We start from the raw sequence: 18,290 nt of genomic DNA on the forward strand, positions 1-18,290 counted from the left end.
CATATAATAATAGTGCCTATTTTATAGGGTTGTAATGAGGGTCAAATGAAATATTTCTAAGATATTTATCACTGTGTCTAGCAAACAGAAGATGCTTAATAAATGCATATTTCTTTTTTCTCATTTTTCTCTTTTTTCAGGGATAATACCAAATTATACCAAGTATCTTAACTTTAGATTTTGAAATATTTTCCAATATTGGAGCATTTTTTCTCTGAAACTACTTAAAGAAGATATATCTTAAATGTAAATCTAAGGTAATTTAAACATATTTAAAAAATAACAAAACTGAACCTTTAAACAGAAAACTCTTAATCTCGTTCTTAGACATTATCACTCACTGTGCTTGAATTATAGAAAAATTTTATTTTCTAGGAGGATCCATTTTGATGTTATCAGTACAAAATATAAAAATTCACCTACTTAGCTGAAGTTAGTGCTAGATAATGATCTCCATATAATTGTCTTGGATGGCTTAATATGAAAAATTTTAACAAAGAGGAAAATTAGTTGTGAATTCTTTGGATTCTACATGCTGCTAGGGGGAAAAAAGACTGTTTTCTACAGTCTTTTAGCAAGGTCAGTTAGCAAGGTGTTTGCACCCATATAAATGAAAAGGGTCTAAAAGCACATGGCTTACTGCTAAATTCCCTGAAGAATTTTCCCTAAATGTCAGTTTATATCTTAACACCCTACAGATATGTCTCATTGCCATTATGAGAGATATGATAATAGATGAAAAGTATGCTTCCTTCTTAATATAAGGATAGGTTATGAACACCTATAATGCTCAAATGTATTCTAAAATCATCCCCTTTTTAATTTTTAGGAGTTCAGAGATATTTTATAGGAATGAAATCTACTGAGAGAAGTCTATGGAATTGCCTAAACTACAATTAGGTCCCTGTGAAAATTTCTCAAGCAAGTTATAGACATTTCTTTTTCGGTTACTTTCTATAGTCCAAAGATGAAACTGATTTTTATCAATCAGCCCAGATTCCAAGACTTGATTTCAGTCACCACGCCAAGGCATTTTAGTTTGGGAGCTCTGTCAGGGCAATTCTAATACTTACTTAGATTTAGTGAGTGATGAGACACTATGATACCACTCGCAATGATAACTGAAAGACCATTTTGCTGCTTGACACAGAACATATTCCCTTCTACCCAAGGTTAGGAGTACGGGTCATGTATTATTTATTTTTACCTCCCCAGTGTCCAGAAAAGTTCATTTCACACCAGAGGAGCTTAATTAATATTCATTGAATAAATGAACAATAGCAGAACAGGTTTCAACAGAAAGTACCTACATAACAGAGAAACACATTTATCATGCATATTGTAAAATCTCTTCCAATTTACACTTCACCCCATCTTTATGCCCTTTAGGAAGACCTCATGGGCTGCAACAGATTTATCAATGTGCCATCATTTTTATTTATGTGGACTATTATTTTCTTTGCTTTTCTTCTGATTGCTTTTGCTAATAGGGCAAAGCTAACTTTAGGCTGATCTCATGTGGCTGTAAGAATGAGTAGAAAAGTAACAGAAGAGACCCATTTTGGACAAGGACAGAATAATGTGCATAGTTCAAAGTATATTTTGAAATTTCTGAGGTCCAAGCTAACAAAACTTACTTAGGAAAAATGACATAAGCATTACTGTAGAGTACTTTTTGAAGATAACTTAATATACTGGTACTGTCTGACTGACTCTTCAGGCCTGATCATGTAATTGGGCTCAGGAAGATTCACTTGTCTCCAGGATAAAATACAAAGTCCTCTCTGTTTAGCATTTGAAGCCATTTGTGGACTGGCTGCAGCTCACCTTTCCGGGTTGACTGCACATTGCTGCCCATCACACACCCTGTGTGCAGGTTACACTGGCTGACTTGCTTTTACCTATCTGTGACATTCTCCACACCTTTAAGCAGACTTGTTTCCCTATTCCTGGAAAAAATAATAACAACAGACATTCATAAAGGCAAAATATATGAACAAAATGTTTTAGGTCTCAAATGAACCTCACACAAAACCAGTGAGCCTTTACAGGTCTTATTAACCTCATTTTACATTTGAGCAGACAGAGGTTATGAAGATTAAGTGACATCCATGGTCACACAGTCAGCAAGTACCACAGATGGGATCTTAACTCTTGATCCAGGTCTGGCACTTGAGGCATAATTCCGTGCGTGAATTCCTTCCCTCAACCTCTTAGAATACCTAACTATGTCTAAGACTTGGCTTCTATGCTATATTATAAAAAAACTTTCTTGTTTTTTCTTTATTTTTTAATTATATAAATCATAGATAAAGTATACTTTATTATATAAAGTATACATATAATGTATATGTGTATACATATAACTATATACATGTAAACATGTACATGTATCTGTACATTAATTTATTATATGCAAAATAAATACTAAATTTACATGTGCATACATGTATACATATGCATACATATTTACATGTGTCTGTACACATGTGTGTTTATGTCTATGTATGTATGGCCTATGACATAATGCAATAGAGCACTAAATTTTGAAATAGGAAGACCTGAATTCAAATATAACTGCATATAGTTACTAAAAATATGACCCTAAACAAATCATTTAATCTCTGTCTCCCTCAGTTTCTTCAACTATAACATAGTGATAATTATAACACTTAACAGGCTTTTAATAACTCTCTAGTAAGATAATATTTGTAATGTGCTTAAATAAGTTAATATTTCTAAAGTGCTTAGATTAGTGCCTAGAACATAATAGGGACAAACATGTTTATTTCCTTCTCTCTTCCCTGCCAAGGTCGGGAACCCCATATTAGTAGTAATCTCATAGACCCAATACAATATAAGTAGATTTATGGCTTCAAAGATGATTTGTATAAATTTATGAACTATAGACAGATTCTTAAGCAGTTAATTAGGTTAACTCAATTGTTCTGGAATATATCTCTAACTTCTGAAGATGATGTTAAGTGCCACATTTGCATCATGGCCACTATGTCACAATACAAGGCCCAACAGACCAGGATCTGACCCAGTATCGAAATCAATTCAGTAAACATTTATTAAGTCCCCAATATCTTCTAGGCATTAGGTAGATACTTGGCATACTAGAACAAAACAAATCATCCCAATCTTTAAGGAACTTAGATTCCATTAATTGGTCAATATGCATTACTGAAACAAAATATATACAAGATCAATAAAGTGATTCTCCAGGCCATAGCAGCCAGTGGGTTCAAGAAAGGTCCCTTGAAAGAGCAGGTTCAACTGAACTTTGATGTCAAGTTTACATCATTTACAACATTAAAAGAGGTAGAGGAAAGGGAAAATACATTACAGACATGGGGAGAAATCCATACAAAAATATGGAGATAGGAAATGGAATTTCATGTACAAGGAACAATTAGTAGGAGAGTTTCCCTAAAACTCAAAATCACAAAAAGGAGCATAATATGAAACATTTCTGGAAATTAGGCAAGAAAAGGAATGTGTGTGTGTGTGTGTGTGTGTGTGTGTTAAGGGAAATCTATCCCTTCAATAAAAGAAATAGTTCTTATATGCCATGTGAAACAACCAAATTGAATGATATTTGATAAATTATAACTAATAAATATAATGACAAGTTAATTTATTTGTTATAACTTCCTTCTTCATTAAATTCTTTTTAAAAGATATCAATGAAGACATTTTATATATTCTTTTGCAAGAAATAATCCTATTTCTAAAATATCCTAGCAAATATCTGACAAATGTATCCTGCATGCTTAACATGACACTAAGTACATATGTATAAAAATATAGAAATTCAAAACTTTGAAAATATGTTGACTTGCAATAATATACTAGTATTCCATATGCAAAGGCATATGTGATAAAATCAAAAAATATCCAAATTTTGATAACTTTGTATCAGAAAGTAATGCCTAAAAGCCAAGTATTCCAAATTAAGTTGTCATATTAAAAAAAAAAAAATTCTACTATTCTCAATACCATCATCAAGTAAAATTTCTTAATATGAACAATGATATTATTAACATAGAAATTGTAATAGTAATTGATTTATTTTATAATTAACATAGATTAAACTTTTCCCATTTCTATAAGCATCCTCTTCTGCTCAAGAGACTTCACAAGTTCCCTGTTGCCTCTAGGACAAAACAAAATTCCTTAATATTTAAGCTGCTAATTTGATACCAGTCTCCCTTCCCTGGTTGATTTCACATTCCTCCTTCACATATACTTTATACATTCTATCTTTCAGACAAATTGCCCTCCTTGTTGTATACTCTCTACTTGAAACTCCATGTTACAAAGTTTTCTTATAAGCTCTCTCTAAAGTGTGGAAGGCTAGAGGTCTTTCCTGATTGTTGCACTTCTCTGCCCACACTAACTTTAAATGATAGAAGTTGTATGTATCTGTGAGGATGAATGTGGACGCATTTATATGTGTCTATCTTATATATTGTATATCTTGCATTTTTATGAACATGTTATATTGACCAGAATAATGTAAGAAATTCTTTGAAAACAACTTTAGATGTATTTGTCTTTGAATCCCCAGTATCTAACATAGTGTCCAGACTATACTAGACACTTTAAAATATTAGTTGACTCAATAATGCTATGTAGCAGTCACCATTTCTTTTGCTTGAATAATTTTTGAGGGTCATAACAGAAATCAATGAAAAATCTTTGGGAAGTTAGCTAGAAAATCTTATAACAAAGAAGCAATCTCATTTATAACTCTGAATGACAAAAGAATTATTATTAAATAAAATCATGACAACTTGACAGAAGTGAAGGGAGGAAATATTTACTTGGTAAGTCATTTTTTTTAATAAGTCAATAAACATACTGGATTATGGATATTATGGAAGCTAGAATCATGTGGTTGGGGGAGGAGACATTTGATAAAATGAAGCTAAAAAGTAAGATGCTAACATGATAAATAGCTTCCCTCCAAACTATCTGTCTCTAAATCAGGATTTTGAGTTGAATTTATGCTTTTCCGAATTCCAAACTAGTTGTACAAGCTGGATTAAGGGAATGAAATGAAGAGAAATTTTTCCTCTCCTTGTCCGTGGTGGTTTTTTTTTTTTTTGTTTTTTTTTTTTTTTTTTTTTTTACAATAGGAAACCAAGCTTTCGTCTTTAATCCGATATCCACTTCACTACAGAAGATTTATTTAGACTGCCTCTTGTTTCATAAAGGCCTCCAAAGTCTGTGGTAATTTTTGACACTTTGTTATAATGTTTCCCTGACCCCCTCCCTCCCTCCACTCCACCGCCCCTCCCGTACTCCTCCCAGACTCATTTTCATATGGATACAAAGCAATGGGATAAAATGATGGTTCATTATAGTAGTACAGAGCTCTTATCTTCATCCGGCAAGAGTCATTTCCTTCCAAAGATTGAAATGCAAATGTGAAAATTAATGATAACTGCATTATCTGATAGCAGAGATAATACCAATTCACTGTCAGAGTAACACACAGTCATTCTATGATTTCCTCTGCTTCTCACAATATTCTTCTTACTGTCAGACTAGATCTATGGTTAACTATGTTTCATAGGTTTTTGTTAATTTACATCAAATGGCATTTCCAGATCTTCTATCTACCACATTTTCCCAATCAAAAAGGAAACGAAATCAGAACTGTAATCTCCAAGTCCTTCTTAGCATGAGTGAAGAAAAAAAAGGGAGCTGTATCATTAGTGTCTGTTTCAATCTCACAGTGGTCTACCAGCCATTCCAATTTTATGCAAAACACTTCCCCCATCGTTTTAGTTTAACTTAAGGCATAAAGCTGAGCAAGTCCTACCATTGGTATTTATTCACAGTGATGAATAACGAGGGAGCAAGGAAATTTATTTAGAGATTTTCAGCTTACTTTCAGCACAGTTGCAACAAGTGACACATACCTCACTATACAAAATCTGAAAGGTGGTTACAAACAAAAGGTCAGATTTCTATAGACAGTCATTTTAAAATATATTTGAAGGATTCATTACTCAATATATTACTGTGGTAACTTTCTAAATAAGGATTTTCTTTCAAAATTAAATTCTGATTCCATCAGAAATGGAAAATTCTGGGCATGGAAACTCCCTCCACAAGAACAACTATTTAACTTATTATTATTTTTTATTATTATAGCTTTTTATTCACAAAACATATATATGGGTAATTTTTCAACATTGATCCTTGCAAAACCTTCTGTTTCAAATTTTCTCCTTTCCCTCCAACCCACTCCCCACGTGGCAGGTAACATGTTAAATATGTTAAAATATATGTTAAATCCAATATGTATATACATAGTTATACAGTTATCTTTCTGCATAAGAAAATCAGATCAAGAAGGGAAAAAAAACTGAGAAAGAAAACACAATGCAAGCAAATAACAACAGAAAGAGTGAAAATGCTATGCAACCATTTAACTTCAAGAAATCCTAGGAAGTGGTCTGAGGTACATAAGGGTCAAGTGACAAGTCCAAGGTCACAGTGTCAGAGGCAGGAATGGAAATCAAACCCAATTCTACTTTATCCAGGGTGCCATAATGCTTCTTTATAAAGTGAATAATTAGCCAAGACTAATTCTCTTTCTAAATCTAGATTTCCTTATATCAGCTTTGCTGTGAGGAAAGTAAAATTATTCTTGCACTCTTATCTTCAGTATTCCTTATTCCAAAGATGCATACTTTATGCAAGGTGATGTTTGCATGTATATGGATACAATGACTGTCCCATGAAAGTTTAAAAAGTACAGTAAGAAAATCACCACATGAAAGCTTTAACACCGCCATAAAAGAAAAATGTACCCTATATAGCTTCAGGTAAAAAAAGGTGGGGTGATCTGATTGCTTCTAGTTGTAGGGGAAAAAAGAGAAGAAAGAAAAGAGAATAATGAAGGAGACAATTTGAATTTAAGAAAATATATAATCTACCATATATGAACATGCATGTACATACAAATTACCTTGCATCTATTTTGAGATATTTAAAATAAAATAAAATGCACATGCTGTTAGTAATAATAATAACTAATATTTATATAATACCTACTTTGTTCCAGATACTGTGCTAAGTAATTTATAATTGTTATCTCTTTTGACCCTTATAACTACTCTGTGAGATAGATATTATTATTATTCTTATTTTGCAGATGAGGAAACAGACATACAGATGGTAAGTTATTTTCCCAGGTTCACATAATAAATGTCTGACTACAGGCCCAGCATTGTGCTATCTAGCATATAACCTTAAAGTACTTAGCTCTGTAACTGGCACATACTAGACACTATATCTTAGCTATTATTAGTTATTATTATTATTAAGAAAGGCAGTGAAGGGAGAAGTTTAAAAACAAATGTAGCCTATGGTTCATACAATCCAAATACGAAGTGAATGAAGTAACTGGAAAGTAATATTCAAATGGTTGCTCTTAAGTAGGAGAACTGGAAGAGTTTATATAGGTGGATTAGTCCAAACCTTTCTCATTTTAGAGTTAAAGAACTGAGGCCCAGAGAGTTTAAATGACATTCCCAAAAATCACCTAGGCAGTTTATGTTTGGGCCAGGTGGAGCTATTGTATCTAATTAGATAATTAATATGTCATTTATAAATCATAAGAAATATTCTATACATGAAAATTATTGCAATTCAAAGATCACTGTTTATAACTTGCTTGCCATTCATGATATAAAAGTGAGGTTTTATGCATCATAAAGCTATTTATCAAAATATGAGCTGTTATAATGATGATGAAATCTATGTTTTAAAAAGCCTTTGTATTCTCCAAGAATGTCTAGCCTAATAACACTGATGTCACAGGTGCTCAATAAATGCCAAATGAATAAAGGGATCGATGACTTTCAAATGATCCTGGGAACTTAACAAAAAATTCAGAAAAAGGAATAAAGGTTTTAGAGACAAGTACAAGATATTAGCTTTAATGTGAAGATATAGTGGAGGAATGAATCGCTGAGAATGTTCAAAGAATCCTAATGGAAGGCGAGCAGGAGATTAGTTAGATGCTATATAATGTAATTCATTAATGATTTTAAGAAGACAAAGGACTACCCAAATAGATGTGGAACATGTAAGATATGTGAACTGGCTTGATTTTAAGCATTGTAGAAAGATGTAATTTTGGAGTCAGCTTAGATATTTTAGAGATCAGAGAGTCTGATCAACTCATTTTAGAGATGGGGATAGTGTGGCTCAGTAAAGAGAAATAACTTCCCTACAATCATACATTACTATTATCAAAGTTCACAGTAGTCCTCAGTTCTAATAAGTTTGATGACCTTTCCATACTGGTAATGCTAGAGCTGGAGTCAGGAATCCCTGAGTTCAAATTCAAAACATTTACTAAATATGTGATCCTGGGCAAATCATGAAGTAATGATTCCAAACCCAACAACTAGGATACAGAGATACCAATAGATATTCTAGGATGTAATGACCTCATTGTTTCAGAAGTACAAATATTCATTTTTACATATTGCTGCTCAACTACCAATGGAGAATATGCAATTTATTTTAGAATGTCCAAAAGAAAGAACTTTTTAGTATATTGATTTTCATCTACCTATCTGTTCATATATCCACAATTCATTTTCAGGTTAAGGTGTGTACCACCACCACACCCATTCACATGCAACAATATAGATAAAATAAATATTTATTTGTTAAAATAAACTTCTATTTGTTTAATTAACATCTTATTAATTAAAAACACATTTCCTTGAAAACAAAAGTTCAGGAACTCTAATGCTGAATTTCAACATTAGAATTTTGTATCAACATGTATGTATTTCCTATAATATTAAATATATATAGTATGTTATACACATTTAATTTTATAGTAATATATTAATAATGAAGATGAATTAAAGTTAATAAATGTTTTTTTTTTGAAAAATATGAGAAAACCTAAAAAAGAAGAGAGGTAAATTTTTCTAAAATTATTTTCTTTTTTCTTGTGATAAAAAAAGTTATAAATTGTCTTTATTCCAGCAATGGAAGCGTTATGAAATGAAGGTTTTTTAGAGTTGAGATGCCAGAAAAGATTTCTATGCTCTTTCAAAACCTAAAAAATGGGCTTATTCTACTTTAAATGTAAAGCATTTTATTCCAAAATCTTGCCTTTGCATAATGCTGCAGTGTACAGAATATAAACATTTGTGTATATCATTAACACCATTTTCAATGACATCATAATGATCAGATATACTGCATCTTCATTTTTGTTTGCATTATATTTTCCAGCTGCTGGTTTCAGAAAATTACCCCTGGAGTTCTTCTCTTCTTCATGCACAGCATACAGTAATTTGCAAAGTCATGCAAGGATGAAAATGTGATTGAAATATAGAATATTTCCTAATGAAAAATAGTACTGCATTATGAATTATTGTTAAAATAATTTCACAATGCTGTCCCTAAACCTTTTTACACAATAGTCTGCATTTATAAATATTGCTACAACTGGAAAATTCTGGGTTATCGTATACAGAGCTTTTTCTTCATAATTTTGTTTTAATTTGATATTTTTAAAAATTAAATCTTGAATTTTTCACTCAACTTATAATATTCTTACCTGGGTTGCTTTAAATGCTTTGTGTTCATGACCTTATTAGATGTTTTTCTATGAAACCTAGGACCTACTGATGGAAATAAAAACTACTGTTATAGAAATCTCTCCAAATTTATAAAGCTAAAGCTATTTTCTGTGTTTTTTTCCCCCAACTTCCAAGATAATGTCCAGAGCATATTTAATGATTTGAATAAATTCCAAATTGCTCATCAAAGTCCTCAAAATATTTTTGGGTTGTTCTGTTTAGGTATTGTGCAATACCTACACAGTTGGGATTTCAATGTGTTTTCACAGTGCTTTTATAAGAAGAAGGAAAAGTTTCCTCTCATGGCAATTGCAACAACAAAAAAATTGCCACAACACTTTTAACTGATATACAAATAATTTTATAATATTTGGCTTTAAAATGAAAGACATAAATCCAGAGATGGTCTCCATAATAAATATTATGTATTTAATTTTCCACCCTAGACAGCACATATTTTAGAATAATTTTTAATCAAGATAAAATTTTTGAGGGACATCTCAAATTATTGACATCAGATACATTAACAGAGATAGATGTATTTGATGGAAAGAGAACAAGAGAAAGACAAATTTCAGAAGGAAGGATCTTCTGAATTTCAGAATGATATTCTTGCATTTTAAATTCTCTTTCCTACCTGGTCCATCCCAGTCATCTGTCTCAGTGCCAAGCTGCCCTGGTTTTTCTGATTGTGTGTCCCCATCTGATTCTGCTGTCTCCTGGATCCCTTCTTCATCACCTAAAAGAGCACCAGCACAAATACAGATAAAAAAAGACATTAAAAAAACTCTAGGTGATTTTTTTTTTCAGCTACAGGGTTTTCCTTGTTATAAATACCACCACCATGCAAATGTTTAATCATTATTACTTTTGATTCTTAGTTTTATTTTGTTATTAAAAATAATTGAGCAGTAAAGAATATAAAGTCATTACTGAAAGGATTATTGAGATCTTTCAAAACAAATTTCTGCAAAGTTAATTATTAAAAGTATTTATACAAATGCAAATTCAGATGATAACATATCATGTTTTCTGAGAGTTTTGGTAAATGAAATACTATTTTTAATCATTTTGATCATTTTTATATTTAAAAGTGATGTTTATGGAAAACATTGGAAACTTTTCAGAATCATTTAGAAAATGCAAAAAAAGTGATGTTCATCTGGTAAAATATTTTACACACTTTTATTTGAATTTAAATCACTGAAACAGTCTCAGAATTTTGGAAAGAAAAAGAAGATATTTAGAGTTTGTACAAGATTTAATGCTCGCATTTGCATTAAAATGAGATTTTGAAATGTCAATTAAAATTTTAATCTGTGAGATAAATATGAGTTAACATATTAACATAATATATGTTCTCAACATTCTACTAAATTTGGAAATATTATTTGATGAAATAAAGTTATGGCTTGATCCTAGGATTTACTATCTTCTTTTATGTTTTATTTTCATAGAGCAATATATCTAAAAATAAATGCAATTTCTGTCACCAGAAGGAGATATAAATTTATAATATAAGCTTTTTGTCAAAATATGAATGTTAGTAAAACTCTACTTTACTACTATTAATGTATTTAAAATTGTGATTATAAATACTCCATTAAAAAAAAAAGCACCTTTCAATCAAAGGAAAATAACTGAATAAGCCTCAATATAAGAAAATAAAACAAACAACTTGAGAGAAAAGAGCAGATTAAGAAAATATGAAATATTGCTCAAAACTGGAAATGGTATCAATTCAGTGACATTTAAAACACATAATTTTGGATATTTTTCAAGTTTAAATTTTCCCTAAACTATTCCTATTGGCTGTACAAATATATTTGAGATTTTAGAATACACAAAATACACAGGAAATAATTACTTCATTGTGGTGGTTGTATTTGAAATGTTTAAAGTACCAAAGTTCGTAGTACAATATTTTTATTACAAATGAAACAAATGAGACATTAATTTTTCTTTGCATATATGAAGGGAAAATATATATATATATAATGTGAATAGAAGATGAAAACTGGTGAAGCTCAGTTTTTCCTTAAAACATTAAAAATGTTGTCCTAGGAGATCTCATAGAGAAAATAAAAGAAAGACAAAAGAAAACAAAATCAAAACTACTTAATAGTTGATATAAATCTTTGACAGCAATCAAGCTCACTTAAATTTTCTCTTATGTCTGAGTAAGTCTCCCTTAGTGTGCCAGTTTAATTCTCCATTATCCTTTCTGGGCAAAATACAAAGCAGACTACTACTATCTTGAGGATATTCCCCTTCCAAATTCATTGCTTTATTTATTTAGATTTTTTTTTTGGACTAGGCTAAAGAAGAAATTCTTTGCCTCAATTATTATGTAATCTTAATCACTGAATAGGTGCTGTCTCAGTCAGATTGAGACCTGTTGAAGACCTTACCTTAAAAAGACTAAGGTCTCCCATTTCTTTCAGGGCCATCTCCAGTCATCCTGATCTATATCTGGCCACTGGACCCAGATGGCTCTGAAGGGGAAAGTGAGTCAGGTGACCTTGCACCGCCCTCCCTCATTTAAATCCAACTTACTTGTATGGCATGGCATCACCCTCCTGATATCATGAAACACTTTGAAAATAAAAAAAAAGAAAAGAAAAGTAACCACAACTATTATCCTTTACTTTTAAATTCTTTGTTCCTTTTTCTCATCACTCTCATGCCTTGTTTCTACTCATATGATTTTGAAAGAAAGATATCATGCAATCATAAATTTATGTTTTAACTAATCCCAACTGATTTCTCACTGCAGCAAGTCCACCCTTTTATTCTTTGCTGAGTGAACCCCTATTCCACTTTCTGTCACTGTTGTTCCTCAACTCTCCCAGAAAATCTCTTCTCCCCAATATTTCAGAATTAGATATTTGCTTCATATTTACAAAAAACAAAAACAAAAACAAAAACAAAAAACCCCCCACAAAGGACAACAACAAAGCTAGGTACTTAGGGGCTTCACCTGTTGCCTGATTGCCACATAGCCCTTTGATATAATCTGTCATTCTTTTCATTTTCTCTATTGAGATGGTACTAGATGTATCCCCTTGATTTCATCCCTTTCTATCTTCTTCAGTTGATTGAATCTACCATCATTCCTTCTCTCTAAAACTTCAGTCTTTTTGTTCTTTGCTGCCTACAAACATATCAACATCTCTTTTTAAAAAATCACATCAGATCTTACCATCTCTGCTATCATCCATCCTATTTTTACCTTTTTTAATTAAATTCTTTGAAAAAGCCATCTGCAATTGATGTCTTCACTTCTCCTTTCAACCTTTTCTAAACCTTCTGCAAAATGGATTCTGATCTATCAACTGGTATTTCTCTCTACAAAGACATGAATGATTTTAAACGATCATATCTAACAGTCTCTTCTCAATCCTCATGTGTGCTTTTTATGTACCATTTTATACAGTTGATTACCCTCTTCTCTTGCATACTCTACTCTCTGGACTTCTGGGACATTGCTGGTCTCCTCCTTGTATGACCATTCTTCCTCAATCTCTTTCACTCATTAATAAACTCATTAATCCATGTCAAACCTACTAACTACTTAGGAATATTAGTGTTCTGTCCTTGACCTGCTCCTTTTTTTTTTTTTTTTTTTTTTTTTTTCTGAGGCATTTGGGGTTAAATGACTTGCCCAGGATCACACAGCAAGGAACAGGATTATACAGCAAGGAAGTGATAAGTGTCTGAGCCCAGGTTTGAATTCAGGTCCTACTGACTTCAGGGCTGGTGCTCTATCCACTGCACCACCTAGTTGCTCCTTTCTCCTCTTTTCTATGTACTCTTGAATTTGGCAACCTCACTTGACTGATCTTAAGTTATCAAAGGCCTATTGAACATTTTCAACATGATGTCTCCTAAGCATCAAAAACTCATCATATTCAAAACAGAAATAATTTTCATTCTCATCTTCTGAACTTTCTTTCTTACTCTGATGTTATCACCAAACTTTTCAGGCACCCAAGTTGACAATCTCAGTGTTACCTTTTTGTCTTAACTATCCCATAAACACTCCTAAATCAGCTGCCATATTTGTGAATTTTTATCTCCACATACATTTTGCATGCTGCTTCTTTACCATTTATTCATCTATCATTATAGTTTAGGCTTTTACCCCTCATCTATACTACTGAATTTAGTCCCTATTTGATCTTACTTCCCTTATGCTTCTCCCCACATCAATCTTTCTTTCACACAGTCACCCAAGAGATTTTTCTAAAGGGTAGGTCTGACCATCTCATAACCTTCTCCTCTCCACAAACTCCAATGGCTATTATTTTTAGATTCAACTATAGATATGTTATACAGATTATATTTAAATCTCTTTATATTTAACTACTGCTATCTTCCCAAGTTTCTTCCATATTTCTCTACTTCATGAACACCGTGATCCATCTACATTGGCCTATTCAGGCTTCCTCAAACATGATGCCCCATTTCCTATCTCTATGTACCTGTTATAAGATGCCTTTCCTATTCTTCCATACGGATAGTGCCTTCCCTTTAAGATTACCTTCTCTTTAAACTTTATAGCTCCTATATATACATTTTTTTACACATGAATTCCCCATTAGAATTTGAGCTCTTTGAAGATAAGGACCATATTTTCTCTTTTCCCCATATCCCCAGTGCTTTGAACAGTGTCTGGCAATTAGTATGCTCTTAATAAATGCTTATTGACTGACTGACCTTAGTGCCATTTTGGTCCTATTTCCCAAACTCCTCATTTATTTCTTCTTTTAGTCTAGGCAGTGTGGAATCCTTCCCAGTAATAAAATTACCTCTAGCTCTGCTTTAAAATTTTTTCCCCTTAAATGTTCTTCATAACACAGTCCCTGAAGCAAAAAAAAAAAAAAAAAAACTGGGAAAACATTTTTACAGTTAAAGGTTCTGATAAAGGCCTCCATTTTCAAAATATAGAGAGAATTGACTCTAATTTATAAGAAATCAAGCCATTCTCCAATTGATAAATGGTCAAAGGATGTGAACAGACAATTTTCAGATGATGGAATTGAAACTATTTCTATTCGTATGAAAAGGTGTTCCAAATCATTATTGATATGAAAAATACACATTAAGACAACTCTGAGATACCACTACACAGATTGTCAGATTGGCTAAAATGACAGGAAAAGAAAATGATGAATTTTGGATAGATGTGGGAAAACTGGGACGCTGAAGCATTGTTGGTGGAGTTGTGAACTGATCCAACCAATCTGGAGAACAATTTGGAACTATAATCAAAAAGTTATCAAACTTTGCATACCCTTTGATCCAGAAGTGTTATTACTGGGCTTATATCCCAAAAAGACCTTAAAGAAGGGAAAGGGACCTATATGTGCAAATAATGTTTGTGGCATCCCTTTTTGTAGTGGCTAGAAACTGGAAATTAAATGGATGCCCATCAGCTGGAGAATGGCTGAGTAAATTATGGTATATGAATGTTATGGAATATTATTGTTTTGTAAGAAATGACCAGCAGAATGAATACAGAGAGACTTGGAAAGACTTACATGAACTGTTGCTAAGTGAAATGAGCAAGACCAGAAGATCATCATTATACACTTCAACAACAATACTATATGAGGATCAATTCTGATGGAAGTGGCTATCTTCAGCAATGAGAGGATCCAATTCACTTTCAATTGATCAGTAATGAACGGAACCAGCTATACCCCATGAAAGAACACTGGGAAATGAGTGTTTATACTTTTTCTGTTGTTGTTTGATTATATTTTTGTTTTTCTTCTCAGGTTTTTACCTTTCAAACTCCGATTTTTCTTGTGCAACAAGAGAACTGTATAAATATGTACATATATTGTATTTAAAATATATTCTCCAAATGAATAATAGACCAGTTCTCTTGTATAAATATGTACATATATTGTATTTAAAATATATTTTAATATGTATGAGACTGCCTGTCATCTAGGGGAGAGGGTGGGGAAAAGTTGGAACAGAAGTGTTTGCAAGGGTCAATGTTGAAAAATTATCCATGCATATGTTCTGTCAATAAAAAGCTATATTAATAAAAATAATACAGTCCCTGCTTTGATTCTCAAATACCTATCACCTATCTATCTATCTATCTATCTTTGTGTGTGTGAGTTTTGCTGTCTTTCCTTTTATTTATCATTTAACTTTTGAATAACACTTTCAGTGCATGAAATTCATCCTCAGTGATACCTCTCAGTTCCAATTCTCCATCCTTCCATTAGGATTTTAATTGTTAACCATTAGTATATAAACATGTCATTTTATTGTTGGGATTCCTGCTTAGATGTGGTCTATTATTCATTTGGAGAATCTAATATTTTTTCTCTTCTTTTATATAACAGGTATGGAACATAATTCCACCATACCAACCCCTTTCTCTTATTGAGTCCCTTCCAGGGTCTATATTTCAGGGATACCTTCATTCCTGAATTCAGCTTTGCTTTTGACTTTCTAGATTTTGACATCATCTCCAAAGTAAGCAATCTTCCTACTACTCCCTTTTTTTCCCCTGACTTTTGTTTTCTGACTTCTTTCATTAGAATGTTGACTTCCAGAGAGACTCTTTCTTGTTCCTTTTTATAACTCTAGTTATTGATTGACTGAAGGACCAAAATAGCCTTGGTCTTTGGCTCCTGTCCTATTTCCAACATATTGTCTAGGGATTAGCATAATTCCTGCCATATATTAAGTGCTTAATGAATTATTATCTATCTAACCTGATATACATAGGAAGAATACATTCTCTAATCCCCCATCTGATTATTCAATATCAACTGTCTTTGATTCCATCTACAAGCACTAGGCAAAAACAAACAAAAATCTGATTATTCAATATCAACTGTCTTTGATTCCATCTACAAGCACTAGTTAAAAACAAACAAAAACTATCCCTATTTAGGTTCTGTCCTGACCAAGAGTCTGTCATTCCTACATTTTAAACTGTTCAGAAATCTGAATCCTATCATCAGGTGTATCTTCTTAACCATCTTTGTTATATTTTTGATCTTTATATCTTCACTTAATAAACACTAACTAATTGACTGATCTCCTATCATTTCATTTAAAAATCCTTTTCTGACTGGATATGGCCAAGTCCATGGTTAAACAGACACTTTAATGTATAAGTTTACACTTTTTTTTCCAATTTTTTCTATATTAGAAAGATAAAAGGAGAGATAATAGAGTACTAGGATAAAATCAATGCACTATCAAAATAATAAGATGGGTGACAAAGATAATGGAAAGATAAGGAGAAAATTCTATCTTCAGACTTAAAAGGAGATACTTTGGGGGGGAAAATCTTTTTGGTGCTGTATTTTGTCTTGGTTTTCAGAACTTTGCCTGTTACATAGTAAGTGCTTAATAAATGTTTGTTGTATTTAAATTAAACTGAATTACTTGTGCATAGCTTAATCACCACAATATGAAAGAATGACCTTGATCAATTTTAGAAATATTAGAAAAATACAGTGTAAGGAAGAGGAACCTGGAATGTTTATAGAACACAGGCTCAATCAATCAATCAACAAGTATCTATATGCTAACAATGGAGCCACATGTTTGGGATACAAGTACAAAGTATTAAAAAACAAAACCAATTGAAATTTATATGTGGAAGACAAGATGGAAATGAAACACATATTACAAACAAATAAAGCTACTAAGGGCAAGATAGTTAAATAAAAGGTAGTGAGGGACTAGCAGTTGTGGAAAAGAAAGGCTTTATATAAAAGATAGTGCCTATCCTGCATCTGAAGTGAAAAGAAGGACTCTGATGCGAAAGTAAGCAGGGGTCAACTTCCAGGTATGGGACACAGTTAGTGAGAAGGCACAAAGATGGGAGATGAAGGTTTATGAGTGAAGAAGGAGAAAGATTGTTTAATTGGATCATAGAATAATGGAGGGGGAGTAATGTCCAATGAGGCTGGAAAGAGAAGTTGAGAACAAATTGTCTAGGGCTTTAAAAGCTAAAGAGAGGATCCTTTTAATAAGATCACATGATTATGGACTTTTGAGCTGGAAAATAAGAATTCTCTTGGTCTAAATATCTCTTTTTTTACATAGGAATACTAAGAGTGGGAAAGGCTGGTTTTGGCCAAAATCACATAGGTAATAAGTTTACAACTTATTTAGTAATAAACACTGAAACATGAAATCCAGTCCTCTCAACTGCATGTCACTAGAGCAAAAATATCCTTTCAGACATTGTAAATTGTGTATAGTTAAGAGTTTATTGATAAGTGGATGGTTGCTTTGAAGAAAGACTTTAGATGATTCAAAAATTTTTGTTATAAATCACAAGTAGAAGGCCTTATGGGAGGTTACAGTTAAGGATAGTTCTTCCAGAAAAGAAGTTGGCTTGTTTCCTTTTTCAAGCCTTTATCTCTTTCTATATCTCCTACACTCTCTTCTGCTTCTTTCCTCTGGACACCCAACTACACTTAACCTTTTTCTGCATGAGGGCTCTTTAAATATGTGAAGTAAATCATTATGCATTAAAATGAAGATGGTTTTTAATTTCAAGAGATAGTAGTATCAACTGGTATTAAACAGATCTCTGATAGCCATCGTAAAAATGTACAAAATGCCTCAAAATCTAATATTTAAAGATTTTGTGACTATAATTTC

At 32.2% G+C, this 18,290-nt stretch overlaps 1 protein-coding gene across 2 annotated transcripts in view; it reads right to left on the reverse strand.

Annotated features, from left to right (window-relative positions):
- The window catches only part of ZFPM2 (zinc finger protein, FOG family member 2), a 541,649-nt gene that overhangs the window by 390,960 nt on the left and 132,399 nt on the right, over positions 1-18,290 (reverse strand). For both annotated transcript variants that reach the window (XM_074267155.1, XM_074267148.1), the window contains one exon: positions 10,273-10,374. In XM_074267155.1, coding sequence (XP_074123256.1) covers positions 10,273-10,374 — 102 coding nt within the window. The remainder of the gene's footprint in view (positions 1-10,272; positions 10,375-18,290) is intronic.

Source organism: Sminthopsis crassicaudata, chromosome 1 (assembly GCF_048593235.1).
Source record: "Sminthopsis crassicaudata isolate SCR6 chromosome 1, ASM4859323v1, whole genome shotgun sequence".
NCBI classification, from domain to species: Eukaryota; Metazoa; Chordata; class Mammalia; order Dasyuromorphia; family Dasyuridae; genus Sminthopsis; species Sminthopsis crassicaudata.